Source organism: Bacillus rossius, chromosome 15 (genome assembly GCF_032445375.1).
Source record: "Bacillus rossius redtenbacheri isolate Brsri chromosome 15, Brsri_v3, whole genome shotgun sequence".
Lineage (NCBI taxonomy): Eukaryota > Metazoa > Arthropoda > Insecta > Phasmatodea > Bacillidae > Bacillus > Bacillus rossius.
In genome coordinates this window covers 3,390,894-3,410,565 of record NC_086342.1, presented here as the reverse complement: position 1 = coordinate 3,410,565, position 19,672 = coordinate 3,390,894, and the positions used below count along the sequence as shown (strand labels likewise).

The following is a 19,672-nucleotide window of genomic DNA, read 5'->3' as shown; positions in this document are numbered from 1 at the left end:
TTAGTGTTTTTTACTTTTCTCCGCGGTCATTGTGGTATACAGTCGGGCAGACATCCTATTGCGCGCGAGTCGTAAAGACTTATATTCCTTACAGTGTGGTAATACTTGTCACGGGCGGGACGTCCCGTATTTTCATTACCATATTAGTGAGCGGAACCAGGTTTCGACCTTCATAGAAATAGTCACAGGCGGAAACGCGGCAGCTCCATGTAAAGTGTTCAGCGTCTTGAGTATAAAGGACCATCAAACTTTATTCGAGTTGTTCTCATTTCATCTCTGGAGACTAACCTCGGCCACGCGGCCCGGACCCCCCTCTACGGAACCCTGAGTAGCTGGCAGAACAGCAGCATTGTCAGGGACTAGTCGACCAGCCGGCGACAAAGTCAGGGCGGGACTGGAATAGGATTGAGGGAAACATACTGATTGTGAGAAGAGGAAATGACATGAGGAAGAGGCTTTAGTAATGGGAGATTTAAAAAAAAATTTGGTGCGGAGGGGGGGGGAGACTGCTTGTCAACGGACGGAAACCCAATCGCAAGTCAGACAATAATCAAAAAAAATCCAACAAATAGTTGAAATCTTGAGTCAAATTGAAATTATCCGTTACTTGCTGTAACTAATCCGTTTAAATACAACCATAAAAAGTGAGTTGGCAATGTGAATTTATTTCGGTTCAAGGCCGCAAATAGAATTAAAGCAATTCAATATGAAGGAGTTCCACAATTGTGTTTCTGACTCGTTCGATTTTGATGAGATGATGAATTCCGTAAGCGGTAACTGTTATTGGTGAGCGAGCTTTCCTGACTCAGGTGGTACGTCAATACATTTCGCAAAAATATACATATTTTTATCGGTTTGGGATTTTTTTGTTTAGGGTTTATTCAGGTTTTTATTAACGATTCAGCTGTTTTTTTCTCTCTTTCGATTATTAGTTGTTCCAGGTTGTTCATTGTTTACTTATATCGTGACATAATGACTGATTGTATTTTAGACATAGTCAAACCATAAATTGTTACTATCGGGAGAGACTATATTGGGGGATTAATGACCACCTTTTTTTCCCATTGATACCTGCTAATTTTGTATTAATTTTGGTGAGTGACAGTTTTTCTTTATAGTTTTTGAGACAAAATTATAAGGTTAAGTGATTGTACGTTGTTTTAAAATTTGAGAAGAGTATTTCTATTTAATATTTATTTAGTAAGGCTATATCCTGAATGGTAATGCTGTGGCTGGCAGTTTAAAATTTTGAAACTTTTTAAAAATACAATTGATCGCTAGGAAGAAGTTAACAATGGACGGTGGAATGAGCTATGAGCAGTTTATTTTGTGTGTGAATAAATTTCTTGAAGTTTCGAATATGTTAAACGACGGGTGGTCCTTAGTTGGCAGCTTGGAAAAAATTGGGCATGGTTACATAAAAAAGTGTTTCGCAGTGCGTGATGCGAAGCACTCCTATTCACCTGAAACACCTGTATTTGAAGAGGTTGACGACCTGTATAGTGGATTTTGTGATGATAATGCAGTGTCCGAGTTCTCACCAGAAATGAAGTTGACATGGGAGTATCACGTCGTATACAATACTAGCTACGCAGTTCCAGAACTGTTCTTCAATGTCTGGAAAAGGAATGGGGTACTTCTCTCGCTGGATGAAATCTGGTCAATGGTCCCAGCTGCATTCAGCGACAGGCTCCATCACGACAAATGGGACTTCATAACTCAGCAGGAGCATCCGATTTGCAGGCGGCCATTTTTCCACCTTCATCCTTGCCACACTTCGGACATCCTGCGTAACTTGCGCGTCAGTAGAAACCTTCTTGTTTCGTGGCTGAGCACAGTGGGTGGTGCTGTGGGCTTGAACATTGATCAGCATTATGCATCTATCGTGTGATTCTCGTGGACCTGTGAGGAATAATAAACTTTACCATGCAGCTGATGTTGAATTTTCTTTTACCTGTTTCTCTGTACTGCCACATTCCTGTGTTTTGCTCACAACTCAAGTATTACATGCTTTTAAGAGCACTTTTACTTAAACTTAATAAGCATCTAGTAACATACAGAAAATAGTGTCCCATTAATGCTGCTTTTGCAGTTCACTAATATAGCTTAGATAATGATCGAATAAGTATTTAGAACTTTTCATCATTTTGGAAATCGTAATGAGGAAGAGTTATGAAAGTCACCCTTTTAAACAAAGCCAAATAAAATAAGACTACAAATTTAATTTAAATTTTATGTTGTAATTAAAGAGGTGATTTCAAGAAGGGCCCAATCAACTGGTTTTATTATTTAATTCACTTTTTCATCATAGCCTAAAGATTAATTGAAGAGACATATTTTTGTGTTAAAAAAGGGCTTTTAATGGAGCTTGCAAGTATGTGGAAATTATAAATGTTTCAATCTAGAAGGGCCCCACTGCAATATTTGGGTGCTTTATGAACTAAAACATCTCTATACAATTGGGATCTTCTTGAAATAAATACAAATGAATACATCTCCATAGGGTTATAGTTTATATCTCCCAAGTATGGTAAAGTTATTAGTTTGGTAGCCCTGCCATTATGACCTATTTTGTTTGTTAGAACAGTCAGCACATACACTTGCAATTGGGCTTTTGCCCAGTAGCAAGTAATTCTCCCCCGTAATTAATTTTTCCATTTCGTGGAGCCCGTAAATTCTTCCCACCCCTCACTGCCCCCCCCCCCCCCGTCCCCCTCATGCTCATTCCACTCCCGCTCCGTTCCCCTCTGCAGTCCATCTCCCAGCTTCCCCCAACCCCTGGCCCAGGCTTACCAATATTTTCACCTTCCTCCTCTCCTTCCGCGTGTCCCACCGATGGTCTATGCATCTCCCCCTCTTCACTGACGCATCACCCTCCTTGCTGCCCTGCGTTGTGCCTTCTCCGTCACCCGGCACGGATCCCGAATTGCAGCAGCATGCTCCAGCGTTGGAATACGCCCTTTCCTTCACTCACCTTCCGGTTCCCGTTAAGGTCCCGCCAGTCATTCTCAGCCTCATCCTCATGTTCCTTACGACCCGGTGTATGCTTCTGAATGGTGTGCTTGTTAAGAAAAATAATTAAACTTCTTTATTTTTTAATTTAGCAGATTACAAGCAAAATTCAATATTTATCATAACAGACTGTTACTAAAACTTATGATAAATATTGTTAAACATTTTAAACAGTTTTTAGTTGCTGTTGTATAAAATGGATGTAATTGGATTGCTGTAACGTATCGTAGACATTGAGGGCATTAGAGACTAAAAGGTGAAGAGATACTAATGAAACATTTGCGGGAGAGCTCCGAGATAACCCACCAGCCAATGTGTCAACTGCCACTTGTCCCATATCTTATCTCTTTTCAGGTACAAAACACAGTTTTCAAGGACAAAGTTATATCTCTGTTACGACCACTGAGATGTTTAAATGTTATGATAACCTATCTCCTTTCGGTGCAGTAGCCATTTTTCTGAACTTTGTTTGCAGTACCAAGGCAAACATTTTTGCCATTTCCACATACACGTAAGTGATGTAGCCTATGCTTAGTCGTTTAAGCTTTATGGAGTTGGGTCTCATGCCGTTTTCCATTTAGAGACAATATTTCCTTCTGTTGTGTTGATTGGAAGTTATATTTTAACGTACCGTTCTCCTTGTTGTGCAGATGGGAAACAAAAAGAAAAAAATGTGTTCTGCAGTATTAATTGTTATGTGAGCATTGATTGAATGATAGTCGGGTATTGTGCAATACTAGGCTGAAGGAAATTCTGTGTTTTTATTTCCTTAGTTGGCACCCGAATTACTGGGTGTTTGTTAGAAAAAAATTGTTCTTTAGTGTTGTTTGTATATGCCTAATTGCAACCATTTATTATCTATAACTACTATAAACCTCTCACTACAGTTCAAGGTAGCCCTTGATAAACCAGTCGGTGGTCTAGAAGGGCTACAGTGGCACAGTTCGACTTCTTGCATCCCACCATGCGATCCGGGTTCGAATCCCGGTGGGGTTAAATCAAGAATTTCTCGCAAGCGGGAAACATGGTGGACGTTGCTGTGGGCTGGTGGGTTTCCTCCGAGTGCCCTTGTTTCCTTCCTCTCCAACACATTCCATGCCTCCTCCCCTCTCCATCTGTATCTGCGAGACGTTACCCCTTCCAACCACCCATCCATTCACTGGATTGAACAGCTGTACGGAGCAAAGTGGTGTGGTGGTAAGCCAGTAAACATGCACGCTAAAGGATCTGGATTTGAATTCTGATCCCGTAAAGCCTGATTTTGTTTTCCCAGGGTTTCCCCTAAATCACCCCAGACAAGGGCTTAGAGGGTTTCTTGCAACAGGGGAAGAGCTTTAATTCAGCATTCTGCATTCCGGCACTAATCAAGTCGTTTGAGTTTAGATTTTATCTGGTGACCCTGGCTGCCAGGTCTCATTACTTTGTTTGTTTAATTTTACATATTGTTCGACCCCATTTCTGGGGTATGATACATTATATATATATATATATATATATATATATATATATATATATATATATATATATATATATATATAATACATAAAAAATATAACAAACCAAAATATATTTCATTATACTTTAAGTGAAATCATAACATTGATTAAGTGAAACTAAAAGAAATAATAATAATAAAATGTAATGTTCACCAGATTCTATACAGACACAACAATATGGTATAAATTTATCCTTTGCTATAAGTGACCGTACAATCCTACAATATTTATTTTATATATATGTACATACATTGTTACTGCACTACGGTGTGTGCTGCAGAGTAGCGAGCTGTGTCTGACGGAACGCCGGTGTCCCCAGAGCCCCGGCATGGCGCTCGACCTGGCGAAGGAGAACCTGAAGGGGCTCCTGGGCAACTGGTACCTGGCGGGCCGGGAGCCGTGGCAGGTCGTCTCTGCGACCGCGACCGCGGTGCTGGGCGGGGTCTGGCTGTGGGGGTTCCTGTTCCAGGAGGAGAGTGAGTGCGTTAACCCTTTCCCAGTTGTCAGGTCCAAACTGGAACATTGTTCAGTGATTTCGAATTCCATGAATTCATCTGATCGAGATAAAATCTAATCAATTCAGTTTTTTTTGGTGTTATTCTTATTTTCTACATTATAAAATTTGCAAATAAATTATTTACTAATTGTTAAATGTTGCATGCTGTGTGTATCGTTTTGTTTTGTTGTCTTGTATTTTGTATTGTTTTGTTCTGTCTGTATGTATCTGTGTTGTTTGTATCGTGCCTACCACCCAAGGCCATAAGCTGTAGGTAGGCATGCAACAAATATTAAATATTAAATAAATAAATAAAATTTTAGGACTTATAGATACAAAACACTTATCCCAATCTAAATTATCTTCTCTTTCTGACCGGTACAGTACCTATATTCACTTTGCGTTAATAATTGTTATAGCTTTATAATCAACTGCAAATATAATCTTGTTAACATTGGACTTAGTCCTACAGTTTCACAGTCGCGTAGAATCTACCTTGTGCATATTTCACAAAAAGAGTGATTTCATCTTTACATTAATTTCTAATTTGATCAAAATTTAACAAAACCGGAAAGTTAACTGAAAAAGCATAATCTTCATAATTCCTGTTGATGTTTTTACCTTGCTGTATTTTAGATTTATAGCATTTAATGAACTTTGTATTTATCTTGCTTTATTTATAATCTTGTATATATTTACTCATTCTTTTTAATAGTATTATTTTTTGGATTGGCATTAACACGATACTGTTAAAACTGTTTTTATTTATAATTTTCATTTGACGATTGTATTATTGATCTTTGTCCTTGTTTGTCCTTTGTCCTGTGTTATTGTTTTGTTAGTATTTTGTGTTTATGAATGTTGTGCCTATCAAATAAGGTTTTCTTCAATTGTAGATAGGCATATTACATTTTAATAAATAAATAAATAAATAAATTATGAAACTGTAACTGTTTGTTTGAACATCATGCAAAAACTACTGAACTGATTTTGATGAAACTATTTGACTTAAAAACAGGTATATATTTCATCTCGCTACGATGATGGTAGCTGGGGATATAAAAATGAAACCATATGTTTTCACAACCTAGTGCAACCAATATATGGTTAGCTTCCATTTCATGTTGGTTGATATTTAAGGGGGGTCAGGTTTGAGTGGTCCTTGCACTAGATGTCACGTGGGTGGAGCTGTAATTTACCATAAAGATTAAAAATAAAAAGTTTCAAAAGAATTTCTAAAACAGGGTCCTTGAGTTTCCATTTGTTTGTTTCTATTACAAATCTACAGTTTTGCTCTGATCTTGAAAATTTTTTGCCTAATTGACCTTTGAAACACGAGGAAGGTCACTGTCTGGACGAGATTTCGAGAAAAAAAAAACCCTCCTGAAGCAGAACTAAATTTTTTTCTTGATGAAATTTCGCCATTTCATTGTTTACGTTTCCTTCATTTCCATGGTAACGGCTCTTGCAACGGCGAGGGGCGTGTGTGGCGAGCAGCGCGAGGGATTGCTGTCTGTAGACTGCCAAAGCGAAGCACTCCGGCTAGTACAGATACATTTGTTTATTAGTGTGAAACAACAAAAATGTAAGTCTAAGCATGTGTTGGGGCCAGACTTTGATCTAAACTCATCTGTTTGTATAAATTTAATGTCAATTTTCATCCTTACCGAACAATGACAATAATGATTCAATCATTAAAGTAAATTATTTTTTTATTCGTGCTTGTCATCTCATGATGGCTGATGGAAAGGGGAAGGGGGGGGGGGAAACTCTTTTATTTTGGTGCTCTGCATTTACTGCTCTCTGGTGACTACTTAAGAGATCATTAGATTCGGACATCGCAGTTGTAGTCGGGTCAGTTTTCCGTGCGACGACGTGGCGTCGGCCACGTGAGGATGAGGACGCGGACCATCCACGGCGTTCGTGGCGTGTGTGTCCAGGCCTGGTGAGCCGGGGCAAGCGGGTGGCGTTCAGGCTCGCGAGGCACATCCCCGCCGTCGCGCGCCGGATAGACTCGGAGCTGAGCAAGATCAACAAGGACTTCCAGGAGGAGGTGATCCACCGGAACGAGGGCAACCCGTACATCGTGTCGCTGCCGGAGCAGGGGAAGACCCACCGGGAGATTGTCGACATGGTGAAGCTCTACTTGGGGTTCGGTAAGACGTCGCGCTGTCCATCTGCTTTCTGTCTCCCGTAGTGAAGGTCCGTATTGAAGGTCGTTATAACAAAAATTACCCAAGTAGGATTTTAAAATAGTTTACAGTTGTGAATCACATTGCTGTATTTTTCTTTTTTCAAAAGTTACAAATAATTATGAGACAATCGATGGTGTTATAACTCACTAACATCTATAATACATGTCTCAGTCACCAGCTATTCAGTACTAATAACCAAATTTTTGGTCACTGAATGTTAATCTTTCATTGATTAATTCAAAACTTAACTTTTCGGCCACTCAGTTCCACGATAACTTTGTCTTTACCGGTATTACTAATTTTAAAAATGCTGTAATTTAAAGGTGACTTAGGTTTCAAGAAACTCCCCTGTTTCACTAAATCGAACAGTTCCTTCCAAGAAGAGATTGCATGTTAGGTGTTGCCTCTGCCAGGGCTTACACCTGTACCTTTCTCCTGGTGGGTAGGGACCGCGACGGTTGGACGGTCCAGTTCAGTCGCCTCCCTCCGACAAGGATATCTGGGGAGTCGCAAGTGGGTGACATGGTGGACAGTGCAGTGTGTCGTTGGGTTTCCTCGGGTACTGCAACCCCCCCCCCCCCTCCCTCCCTGCGATAGTTTCATTTTGTCAGTGCCACTCTCGTCTCATGTTTCATCATCTACAACATGGAGTCAGGAACTATCGGGAGACGGCACGATGTGGCCACGCCAGGCGCGCCCTTTGTTCCAGGTGACTACCGCTGGCAGGACGGCTACGTCTCCGGGGCGGTCTACTACTTCGACGAAGGCCTCATCCGGCTGCTGACGGACGTGTACGGCCTGGCGTCCTACACCAACCCCCTCCACCCGGACATATTCCCCGGCGTGTGCAAGATGGAGGCGGAGGTGGTGCGCATGACGGCCGAGCTGTTCCACGGCGGGCCGGCGTCCTGCGGCACGGTCAGTGGCTCGAGCGGCCTGCGCTGGCGCGGCCCTGTGCCTTCCTGCGACGTCACTCGACGTGCAGGCGCTCGTAGTAGGTTTCCACCGCGTGTCTGTCCATCAACATCACACTGTTTTAATGCTAGAACGTCATTGCGGCCGACGTTAACCCTATCATGATATTAACTATAATGTGTACTTTTATTGTGTACTAGCTAATGCTTGGCAAGTGTTGCTATGCCTCTTTCAATTTTTTTTTGCAATTTGTTTGAAAGTAGGTTAACATATACAAAGCATATGTTTATCCATATCACTATCTCTTTATTTATTTATTTTTTTTGTTTCTGTTTACATCTCAATCTATATATCTGTATAGCTCCCTCTCTATGTCTATATCTTCCTATCATTATATGTATTTATCTTGACAAAACAGAAGATAGAACACACAAACATTCAATTATTTTTATTTGTTTACTATATATTTTTATATCATCTTGTTTCCTGTCACAAATGTGACATAGGAACGTAAAAAAATAATAATTTTAACTTTGTGTCAAAATTTCAATGTTATTAGTGAAGAACTTTTGAAGATTTAAGATTTTGGTCGTAATAACATTGGCATTTTTGTTATATATATTAGTCATAAAACTTTGGGTAAAATCTTAACATATTTTGAATGCAAACAAGGTTTTATTTAAAAAACAGCACATGGCCGTAGTCGTGGAAGTACTTGCGGGTGTTGTGTGCCGTGTGCTCCACGATGCCGGTCTCTCGTGTTGAAGATGACGACGGGCGGGACGGAGTCCATCCTGATGGCCTGCAAGGCGTACCGCGACTACGCCCGGGAGGAGTGGGGCATCAAGCACCCGGAGATCGTCCTGCCGACCACGGCGCACCCTGCCTTCGACAAGGCGGGGCTGTACCTCGGGATCCGCATCACGCATGTGCCCGTCGACCCGGAGACGTACAAGGTGGACGTGGGGGCCATGCGGCGGGCCGTCTCCCGGAACACCATCCTGGTGAGGGCGCCGGCGAAGTACTGCTCCGTCAACACGTTTTTGAATGTACATGTTTGGACTTGTAAATATTGCGTGTAATTTAGTGTATAGTGTTTGAAACATTTTTAAAATTTAAAAAAAAATTTTACAAATGTTTCAAACACTATACACTAAATTACACACAATATTTACAAACGTCGATCTTTTCAAAAACAAATGTTTTTCATCCAGAACTCCAGAACAATAGTTGGGACATCTATCAAGCAAACTCTAAACTATCATGCCTGACATCTAGCGGCGTAATGCTGAACTCACACATCATTCGTTCGTTGCTTGAGCTTCACGTGTCGGTTAAATAACAAGTTTTAAATTCATGTAATTTAAATTCTGTACGGTATGTAAACATTTAAGCAACTTAGAATTGTTCAGGATACTTCATTTACATTGTGTGCAAAGTAAAAGCCTTGTACAGTTTTTATAAAAAATAATTTTTTTAGAATTTTTTTCCATCATATTTTAAAAATTCAAAGCTTTCTTTACAAAACTATGTCTATTACGTTTGTTTACCTACAATGATATTCATGGGAGAAATAATTTCCCTGGTGGCTGCAAAACTATGGATCTTAGCCTTAAAACAATCTTTGATTAACCGAGGTTCCTTATTATCCAGCAAAGACTTTTGATTAATTTGCTTGAGGATCTAGAATATAATCTGACTGTTGACAAAAACCTCAAGAAAAATATCCTTTAGAATTCCACTTGCACTGTTTGGGCAAATCCTGGAGTGACATGAAGGCATTTATACTGAAGAAAAGCTTAAATTTTATTATCTTTAGAATTGATATAATTTGGCCAACTGAAAACCATCACATTTTTTATAATTCTATACATTTTATCCGAGATTTTGCTGTTCCGAGGAAGCATAGTCCAATTTAACTCTGTTAGTCAAGACTATACTGGAATAAATATTTATACTTGATAAGTCTTTTTAAAGGACTACGTAACTTGACACAGTGGGAAGACACTGGGCTCTCATTCCGGAAAACGCTGGTTCGAATCCCAGACCGATCGTCTTGAGTTCGGTTTTCCACGTTTTCCCGTACTTATTCACGCCAGGCGAAGCCGGGATGGCTCTTTACCATAAGTCACGTTCGAGTCCTTCACCTTTATCACTGTTGGGTTTTGTCGTGCGTTTACAGCCTCTGATCTTGACCTTGATGAGATGTTGGGACTAAATGAAATTTATATCGCAAAGAAGAAAAAAAAACTCATGGGTCAAGGGCAGGGTTATTCAAATTTATTTGTAAGAATACATCTTCAAATGGAAACGTAAGAGGGTTTTTCTGTAGTTAATTTTCCTCTACGAATGCCACGACGTAAACTGACGTAAAGGTGACGTCGCTGTGTTGTGTGTTGTGCCCCAGCTGGTGGGCTCGACGCCCAACTTCCCGTACGGCACGATGGACGACATAGAGGCCGTGGCAGCGCTGGGGCTGCGCAAGCGTGTCCCGGTCCACGTGGACGCGTGCCTCGGGGGCTTCGTGATCGCCTTCATGCGCCGCGCGGGCTACAGCGTGCCGCCCTTCGACTTCGCCGTGCCCGGCGTCACCAGCATATCGGCCGACACACACAAGGCACGTCTCGCTTTCCTGCGCGCTGCCTATTGCAGTCGGAGGGGTGGGGGGGCACTTTGACTTCGAAGTTGGTAGTCTACCATTTCTCTCGTTTTACGTACAGGGCTTTAAGAAATGGGTAAACGTATCTGGTCCATTATGTTCCTTAGGAGCAGGCTTCAGCAGCCTTGATTCGCTTAGGTTTTAGTGGCCCGTGCTGAGGGGCAGTGTTTGGCTGGTCCTATTACAAAACTTCACTGGCATGATTCTTGTGTTTGAGCATCGACGAGCGTAGGGGTGCTGTGGCGAGAAACTGGGTTCGCGTTCTGGAGGGGTGAAGAATGATTGAATAAGTTGGAGCTTAAGGTTGCGTCGATATCGGCGTCATGAGATGAGAATGGAGTGTTGACTGGGGGTGGAGGGGAATGGGGAGGACCCAGAAGAAAACCCACAATCTCATGGTAACGTCCGCCACTTTTCCACTCGCGGAAAAATTCCGGAATGGTCGTGTTAAAATTTCATACGGCCATCCTGGTTCCTGTTTCCGGAGTTTCCCGAGATAACGCCGGGCGAATGCTGGGATTGTTGCTCGGAACAGTCCATGGCGGAAAAGTTCCTCGATAACCCCGATAAGTGTTGTGTGTTACTGTCTGTAACTATCAACCTTCAATGAACTCAGTAGTGGTCTCCAAGTCTTCAAAAAATATTCTATTTTCGTGAATAATTTAATATTCCATTTTTATATTTAAAAAGGAATAACTTTTAAAATTATTTGTTATAATAGATACACCCAGTGGGACCCATTCACAAAATATTTGAATTATAAATGGTAACATGTATGAAGCTAAAAAAGATTTAGTGACATTTTGGATTGGTTTTCTGCATCATGACATAAAACATGTTTCATCGTATAGTTGTCGCTTTTGCATGATTAGTGCACTTTTATTTTAGTGTGTCAAAATTAGTACTTTTTTATATGTAACAAAAAACCAGAGATTATAATTAAAAATGAATAAAAATATTCTATTTTTATGGATAAACAGTTTGATCCACAAAACTTTTTTAAAACTTAAAATTTACATTGACGGGTTTGTTATTTTTTTCATTATACTTAACTCTTATGTTAAGTGTAAAAAAAAATATGTTCATCTATATGAATAAATTTGATTTAAAAAAATGTTCAATTCAATATAAAAAATAAAAGGATTCGCAGGAGCCTATAGCTCAGTTAAATAAAAGTAGTATCTAACCAGCAGTGAATTAGAAGGCACCGTCATCCATAAACACTTCTCCGTGAAAACGGTGGAAAGCTACCTTCACCCTCACCTTTCAGCTCTGCACCTTGACAGTTGTGGGTGTTAATGCTGTTCCCGTGGGTCTCAAGACTTGCTCCTTGGCGCATGTCAACAGTACGGGTTCGCGCCGAAGGGTTCGTCGGTGATCTTGTACTCGGAGCCCAAGTACAGGCACCACCAGTTCTGCGTGACGACGGACTGGCCCGGCGGCGTTTACGGCTCCCCGACGGTGAACGGCTCCAGGGCTGGAGGTAACTCGTCATTGGTCGCTCGTAACTTAGACGAGCCTCGCACCCTGGCGAGTCTCCCGCCATTTTTTTTTGTTCGATGAAATGCACAATTTTATTTTTGGTGTGTTTGAGATTAAAAACCTCTGTGAGGCATGAATCAAATTTTGATGTGTATTGTCTTTAAGTACAGTATGTCTTGTATCGGAGGTCTTCTTGTACCAGAGCACATTCACCGGTTGTTGGCTTTTTGTATCGAGCCCTTGAAGTTTGTTTTATGCTTGGTGTCATCTGATAATTGAGGTTGCTTTAAACTAAACAAGGTCTTAAAGTAAATGTGTTTCTAAATTTTAGGTGCTTGTAATTTTTAAATTATAACAGGTTCTAAATGCAAGTTAAGTCTTAAATTCAAGATTAACCCAAATCAAAGGTTGTCTTCAATTCGACATTGTATTAAATTTGACTCAGATATGAGACTGTCTTCAATTTTGATTCCTTCTTAAATTCAAGGCAGGCTTCATTTTGAGGTCATTCTAAAAAGGGGGCTGTAATATATTACGTTCAGTAATAGATTACGTTCTCTCAACTTGGTTTATTGATAATTAGAACCTCTTCATTTCTTCCCTTTACTTACGTTCAATCGTTTCTCTATTGTGTCAAGCCAAGCTTCGTGATGTTAGTGGTTTAGTAGTTATTCTGGTTCTTGAAATATCAGGCTTTTTTTTTTGTGTGTGCGTGGGTTCTTGTTTTGAAGCATAGATAAGGAATGTTTTTGTTTGTCTCTTTAGTTTTAAGTTTGTGTTTGTTCTTGGTTGTCTACTAGAAAGAACAAACACCCATTACCCTGCCTGCTTAAAGCTTAAAAATAACAAAACAGTTGGTATCCAATATCCATACCTTAAGTATATATCATTTCCCTTCAGATTTTTAAATTGTATATGAAGTGTTCTGTTTAGTGATGGTTCGAATCCCAATTTTCTCTAATCAGAATCTCGAATTTGAATCTAGGTGTGACGTTTCAAACATAAGCTAATGTACAGTAAATTAAAAACATTAACGATGGTGTTAAAACATTCTACCCTTTAAATGGCTGTTTCACAAGTTTCCAGAATCAATACACATTGTAATTTTATTTTTATAATTACATGTTAAATGTTCAATGTCTTGGGAATGGTAAAAATATAGGTATGATGGAAAAAAATTGACCTGGTAACCTTCAGAGGTTGATCTGTGTTGAATTATTTAATTTACTTTATTCCATCTGATATTTTTCTCTAATCTTTATACTCGAATGTTGAATCCTTCAAATAAATACTAGGGATTTGAAGGGATTTGAGGATTTAATTGGCCTTTCTCTAGTTGTGTGTTTTAATATTCAGTTTCTTTATCCTTTATGATGCATTTATACACTTTTATTGTTATTGTTATTATTACTCAATCATATAATACCAATTTTTTTTATAAACATTTTAGTGTTATTTTAATTTAAAATATTGATTGAATTGCACTACAATGCAGCACAATGTTATTTTTTTTTTGTTGTGTTGTACGTTCTTCGCTAGGACTTGTGTTTGGTGGGCGTGGTGCTGATCACTCTGTGCTCTCTGCTGTGTGCCAGGCATCATAGCAGCCTGCTGGGCGACCATGATATCATTCGGCCTGGAAGGCTACGTGGACACGACGAAGAAGATTGTGGAGACCACCCGGTATATTGTGAAAAGGTATTTATCTAATTATGGGGTTTTGATGTATATAATTATAATAATTATATATAATAATAATTATAACTCTACTAAAAAAAATTACATATATACATTAAAAAAACTATTTAATAGAGGATATTATTCATTGCTGCGTAGTAAATATACTGGAGTTGCTTTTAAAAATTGTTGTTAATACAGTCAAACCTCAATAACACAAACCTGAAGGGACCATAATTTTGTCACTTTGCAATAAAAATGTTTGTTAACTAGAGTTAGACGGGATCCTGAAACTCCGGATGAAAGTCGGCAGAAAGACCATTCCCAAACATCGGGAAAATAATTTTGCTTCTCCGGATAATACCTCTTTGAAAACTGATTTTTTTTTTAATTGTAAAAACCTCCGGCGAACTAATTTTTATTATAAAAACGATTTGAACTTATATTTTCATCATCATCTATATCATGTAACAAACAGCAACTTTGCACATGTATTTGAACAGACAAAGCACAAAGACATTACAAAAACACAGAATATAAGCACTAATTATTAACGTAAATTTAACGCTCGTTCATAAACGATGTTGAAAATAAATTTCTATGACTAAATAAAGAATGCAATATGATGAGATATATTTTTAATTAATTTTTCTTTTACTTTTGACGAATGTTGACATCTTTGGCGTATTTTTTAGGGTTAGCTTGAAAATTAACTTAGCAAGAGCAATTAACAGTGTTGCCAAACACGTAACATTCGAAACACTACAAACTTCATTTGAATAAATAAACTGAAATATGCCATTGCATGGTTTTGTCTGCTGTGTTACAAATATTAGACACAGCTGGCCATTCAAAAATGCCAATTTTTTTAGGGTTTTGTTTTGTTTTACGTTTTTGGGGACGTGTGTGTATGTAAAATTAACTGTACTTCAAGAAAACTGCACAAATGTAAATATGCAATTATGCTCTAAAGTATTTTCAAAATAATGGTACTTGAATTTATGCTCATTGCCCATGTCAAATATGCATTGAGTTATAAAAAAGATCAATAATGTTCGCAGGATTTCGCGGCCATTCTCTTAAGTAGGTAGCTTTGCTTCTGGATTGTAGCAGTGTCCTTGGCGAATAATTCACTGACATTTCGGTCGACATTACAGTCGCCATCATCAGGGAGCAGATACCTACTGCTCTCTGTTGATGGCGACTGCAGTGTCGACCGAAATGTCAGTGAATTATTCGCCAAGGACACGGCTACAACCCAGAAGCCAAGCCTTTTTATAAAACAGATCGTTTCGTATAATAAACGCAACTTTCGAGTCTAGTCAAGCTTTAGCTACTTGCTGGACTCGACTCAAGTTTTCGAGTCTCAGTACACCCCTAAAAATGAATAATAATTTTTATATATGATGTGTTTTTATTTACCAAAATGTTGCGGCATGCCTAGAGAAGCTTCGTGACATGTAGTAAGTGTGCCGTGGCTCAGTGGTTGGCAGACCCTGCTCTAAGGTTTAACGGCCTGTTTGTGCGTGCCGCAGGCTGAGCGAAATGGACAGCCTGTTCGTGTTCGGGGAGCCGGCGACGTCGGTGATCGCGATCGGCTCGCGGGCGTTCCACATCTACCGGCTGTCGGACGCGCTGGGGAAGCGCGGCTGGAACCTCAACCCGCTGCAGTACCCGCCGGGCATCCACCTGTGCGTGACGCACATGCACACGGCGCCCGGCGTGGCGGAGCGCTTCGTGGCGGACGTGCGTGCCGAGCTGGGGACCATCATGCAGGACCCGGGCCGCCAGGTGGACGGCAAGCTGGCCATGTACGGCATGAGCCAGGGCATCCCGGACCGCTCCATCGTGGGCGACTTCACGCGCTTCTTCCTCGACTCCATGTACTACACGCCGGCCGGCAGGGGCGATGGCCCGGCGTAGCCTCTCTCTCTCTCCCTCCCCCTCTATCCCTCCCCCTCTCTCCCTCCCCCTCTCTCTCTATCCCTCTCTCCCTCTCTCTCCCTCCTTCCACCGCCCGCCGCCACGTGAAGTACAGCTGATATTAACCATCTAGACGTCGGGAACAAAATATCTTACAAAACACCACATTTACAAGTTTGGTTTTGCTGCAAAAAAAAAATTGGTAAAAATGAGAAGTATCTGAATTAGGTTAAGAATTTAAATACTATTAAAACATTATTTATGGGTAAATTTTGATTTCAGATTCTTCAACATCAAGGAAAAACTTATTCAGTCTTGTTTGATAACCTGTGTAAATAATCTGTTGCACCTGATCAAGTTAGACCTCGGTACGAGCCTGGCGCAAGGCAGCGTGGAGATTGCGTTATGGAAGGCTGCCTGTCTCTTGGCGCTTCCACATTTGTGCAGGGCTTCAGGTAAACTAAACATTTCTTTATACAGCTGCTCGAGGTTTTTATAGGTGTTTGATCGCAAACAGCATTTAAAAACTACAAGGCCACTCTAAAAAAGTTTAATTTTTTTTTTTTAATAAAATTTATTTCCATAAAATCTTAAGCTAATTTAGGGCTAAGTTAGGTTACATAGGTTATTACTCACATTTTTTGTTTAAATAATAATTATTTCTTCTGTGAAATAAATGGTTTCATTATAAAAATACTACATATAATTCCTTAAATTGTAATGAAATTATGATTTCTGAAATTACAAAATAGGTATCTAAGATTTACAAATTTTGTTCGAAACATTGTACTGTGTTAAAATGTCAGCCTTATATTACCTTGTAAAACACATACATCATGCATTTGGGGTTAAATACGATCTTGTTCTTATATATAAGATATTTTATTATTTTAATTTTTTAAATCTAGCTTACTATGTATTTAAGGTCGTAGAATTATTGATGTGGTTGTGTAATTGAGTCACCTACGTGACAAAGGTTGTTTTTGATGCACGGTGGTTATGTTCTCGGGTGTATATGGTACTTAACACTTAATTGTAGGTTTCTGAATGCCTATTTCAAAATTTGGATCCTTGTATTATGCCTGATTTGGAATAAAAATGGTTGGTAAAACAGAATTACCTGGACATGTCAGAAGTTTTTCAAACTGTAACATTTTTTTTATAGTCATTGAACCTTATTTTGGTTGTAACATGATCTACATTTAAAACTCTTTGATGAATCAGAACAACGTATACATTGAACAAAAAAGTTCACACATCAGTTTAGGTAAGTAATGGATGAAAGGTTCATTGCAAAAAAATTAATTACGTATGTCATTCAATTGTACAACAATTTCTCATTTTAAGGATATTAATTTTTTTGTAACTTGATATTTAGTATGTCAGGGTTATACCCTCTTTTATCGCATAATCGTCGCACCCATATTTTAGGGCGTTAAAATTCTGATAAAAAAACCTCTCGCATAAACGTCACTTGATGTTTTTGGTCCCGCTATTAGATTCAGAGCGCTTTGTGTGGGTATTTTTTTCCGTTTAAAATGATGTATTTTAAAATAGAAATCTAATATTTATTCGGACATTACCACTTACTTATTTAATTTACGGAAATACAAAGTTGTCTGACATGTAAATTATCTTTTAAAGAGTTTTTAAACGTTATAGCCTTCATCTGTTTGTCAGCGTCACCGCGGAGTACCGCTTACAAAAATGTAGCCAGTGCTCATTGCTATCATTAATGTTTGGTTATGTTGCTTCCCGTGTAGAGCGCGCGCACTTAGCTGAATATCGATATCTCGCCAAGTGCATGCAACACGCGCTCTCTATCAGGTGCTGAGTTAACTACATTTGATAGCCCGCACTCTTTCGTATTGTGTACTACGGTAGTTACGGGTTCGTTTGGCTTGCATTTGGATCACAGATGTTTTTCTATTATAAGTTGAAGAAAGGTATTTGATGTATTACTTATTAATTTAAATTATTTGGCGTGCTCTTTTATACTTCACTTTTTAAATATACGTACTTTCCATGAACAGGTTTTGAATAAGTTTATCTAACAAAAAAAAATTTTTTTATGCATAATCAGTTGCACCCCTACTTTTCAAACTTGATTTTAGAATAAATTGTGCGACGATTATGCGAGAAAACACGGTAATCCTTATGGTGATGAACTAATTTGAGCATAATTCAGCATATTTTCTTTAGTTACGCTCGTTTGAAATTGTAGCACCTTTTTTTCCTCTTATTATTATCTCCTCACCTTGCTGAAATATCTCAAGTGTTTGATGATTAATTTTTAGTGGTGAGCTTCAGAAAGTATACAGTTTTACAAGAGATTAATTTGTTTTGTCATTACTCATTTTTCATTACCAAAGGATATAAAATGAGTGTTCACTATTTAGGTAGGATTTTTTGCCGCTTGGAATATTACACACGAGTTTTGTGTGTGGACAAAACCTAGTATAACCTGCAATACAGTTTTAATAACACATGCATTGTTTTGTTAAAACACTGGTTTAAAAATTTTTCCACCGTGTTGTAAAATTTTGGGAGCAAAGATCTGCCCATCAGCATCATGATACGGGGTACATAAACTAGTCAAAACTGTACTGCAAGTAAGAAGTACAAGATATTAAAAACAATTATTAGTATTGAGCCAGTTCCGATCTTGAAATGGAGTCCTTTGATGGCATTCCGGAATTAAAATGTTGGGGATCCTTAGGTTTGTGAAAGTTTTCCCACATGTGGAGCTTTGGTGTGTGTGTGTGTGTGTGTGTGTTTTAATGAAATGTTATTACGTGTGTTGTTACGAAAGATTGTTATATGGTTATTAACATGTTACTGAGAGTTACTTATTTGTTGTAGCATGGTTCCATTCCATTTGTGTTTAAACTCATGAAGTAAATATTTTATTAAAGCTGGAATAATATAGTGCATATCTATATAAATTTAATTTTTGTAACTTTTATTTTCTGTGTAAGAATATTACTTGAATAAAGCAGCAGTAATTTTCTTAAATCAGTATTGGCCATTCAAAACCTAGACCCGCCCTGCCCTGCCCTTCAATGTAGTATTCAATATAAATTAATTGCAGTTTTACTGTCAAACTTTTGTACTTTGTATTTATTATTTTGATAATGTAGCTGCATTAGTATAATCACATATAATTCAGTTTTTTTAAGGCCGACAGATTTCTGAGTAAGTAAATCAAAAGTATAATGAATCTGTATTGATATAGCAGAATCCAATTACAAATTTAAAAAAAAAAACAGTTCAAACTGCATGCATGATGCATGTTTTAGGAATAGACACAGCCTGAAAAATTTAGAGAAACATATCGGGAAAACTATATGATATGTACATGACAAACATTATTAACACCAAAATTTTTTTTAATAGGTAGTCTCATGTTTATGTTTCCATGTCGAGCAACGAACAGGTAAGTTTCTTTCGAGTCATTTCATTCGGAATATATTACTTTTTTTTGCACATATTGTTAGGTTATTTCTGTATCATCATGGTAATTTAAGTACGTATTTCAATACCCATTTCGTGATAGAGCTGATCTTTGAAATCATGAAATTACCTCCGTTAGGTACCGTTTTTCCCAGCATGTAAGGCAATAATTTCACGCCAGTTGGAGGATCTCGGAGCTGTTAACTAGTCTTGTGACATCACCCAGTGTGTTGGTAACGTTACGCGTCGCGTGAGTTCCGCACGGCCGAAGGGCAGGAGCGAGTGAGGAAGAACTGTTTCTGAAATGACCGGTTTTATTCCCTGGTGGCCGCCCTGCCGCTGTCTGGTGCTGTGCTCTCTCTCG

General features: G+C 39.0%; 2 protein-coding genes across 6 annotated transcripts; both read left to right on the top strand.

Moving 5' to 3' along the window:
• Nucleotides 1-693: 693 nt before the first annotated feature.
• On the top strand, nucleotides 694-18,864 carry LOC134539208 (sphingosine-1-phosphate lyase). Of its 5 annotated transcripts, none has more exons than XM_063380995.1 (9): nucleotides 694-786; nucleotides 4,828-4,984; nucleotides 6,945-7,160; nucleotides 7,909-8,117; nucleotides 8,882-9,118; nucleotides 10,522-10,731; nucleotides 12,121-12,256; nucleotides 13,851-13,953; nucleotides 15,468-18,864. In XM_063380995.1, the coding sequence occupies exons 2-9, from the start codon at nucleotides 4,837-4,839 to the stop codon at nucleotides 15,853-15,855; spliced, it is 1,647 nt and encodes a 548-aa protein (XP_063237065.1). In that variant the 5' UTR covers nucleotides 694-786; nucleotides 4,828-4,836; the 3' UTR covers nucleotides 15,856-18,864. The 5 variants fall into 5 exon arrangements, with proteins under 5 accessions (XP_063237065.1, XP_063237064.1, XP_063237063.1 ...); XM_063380994.1 differs by having other exon boundaries at nucleotides 694-812; XM_063380993.1 differs by lacking the exon at nucleotides 694-786 and adding an exon at nucleotides 804-1,094.
• Nucleotides 1,186-1,936, top strand: LOC134539209 (ubiquitin-like-conjugating enzyme ATG10). Its single transcript, XM_063380996.1, has one exon. It carries the CDS (start codon nucleotides 1,295-1,297, stop codon nucleotides 1,889-1,891), a length of 597 nt encoding a protein of 198 aa, XP_063237066.1. The 5' UTR covers nucleotides 1,186-1,294; the 3' UTR covers nucleotides 1,892-1,936.
• Nucleotides 18,865-19,672: the final 808 nt, after the last annotated feature.

Bases quoted from the DNA above. Each gene is read 5' to 3' on its own strand.
- LOC134539209 (XM_063380996.1), top strand. From the start codon at position 1,295: ATGGACGGTGGAATGAGCTATGAGCAGTTTATTTTGTGTGTGAATAAA.
- LOC134539208 (XM_063380995.1), top strand. From the start codon at position 4,837: ATGGCGCTCGACCTGGCGAAGGAGAACCTGAAGGGGCTCCTGGGCAAC. The intron at 8,118-8,881 runs GTCAGTGGCTCG...CTCGTGTTGAAG, and splicing joins GGCCGGCGTCCTGCGGCACG to ATGACGACGGGCGGGACGGA. The intron at 13,954-15,467 runs GTATTTATCTAA...TGCGTGCCGCAG, and splicing joins ACCCGGTATATTGTGAAAAG to GCTGAGCGAAATGGACAGCC.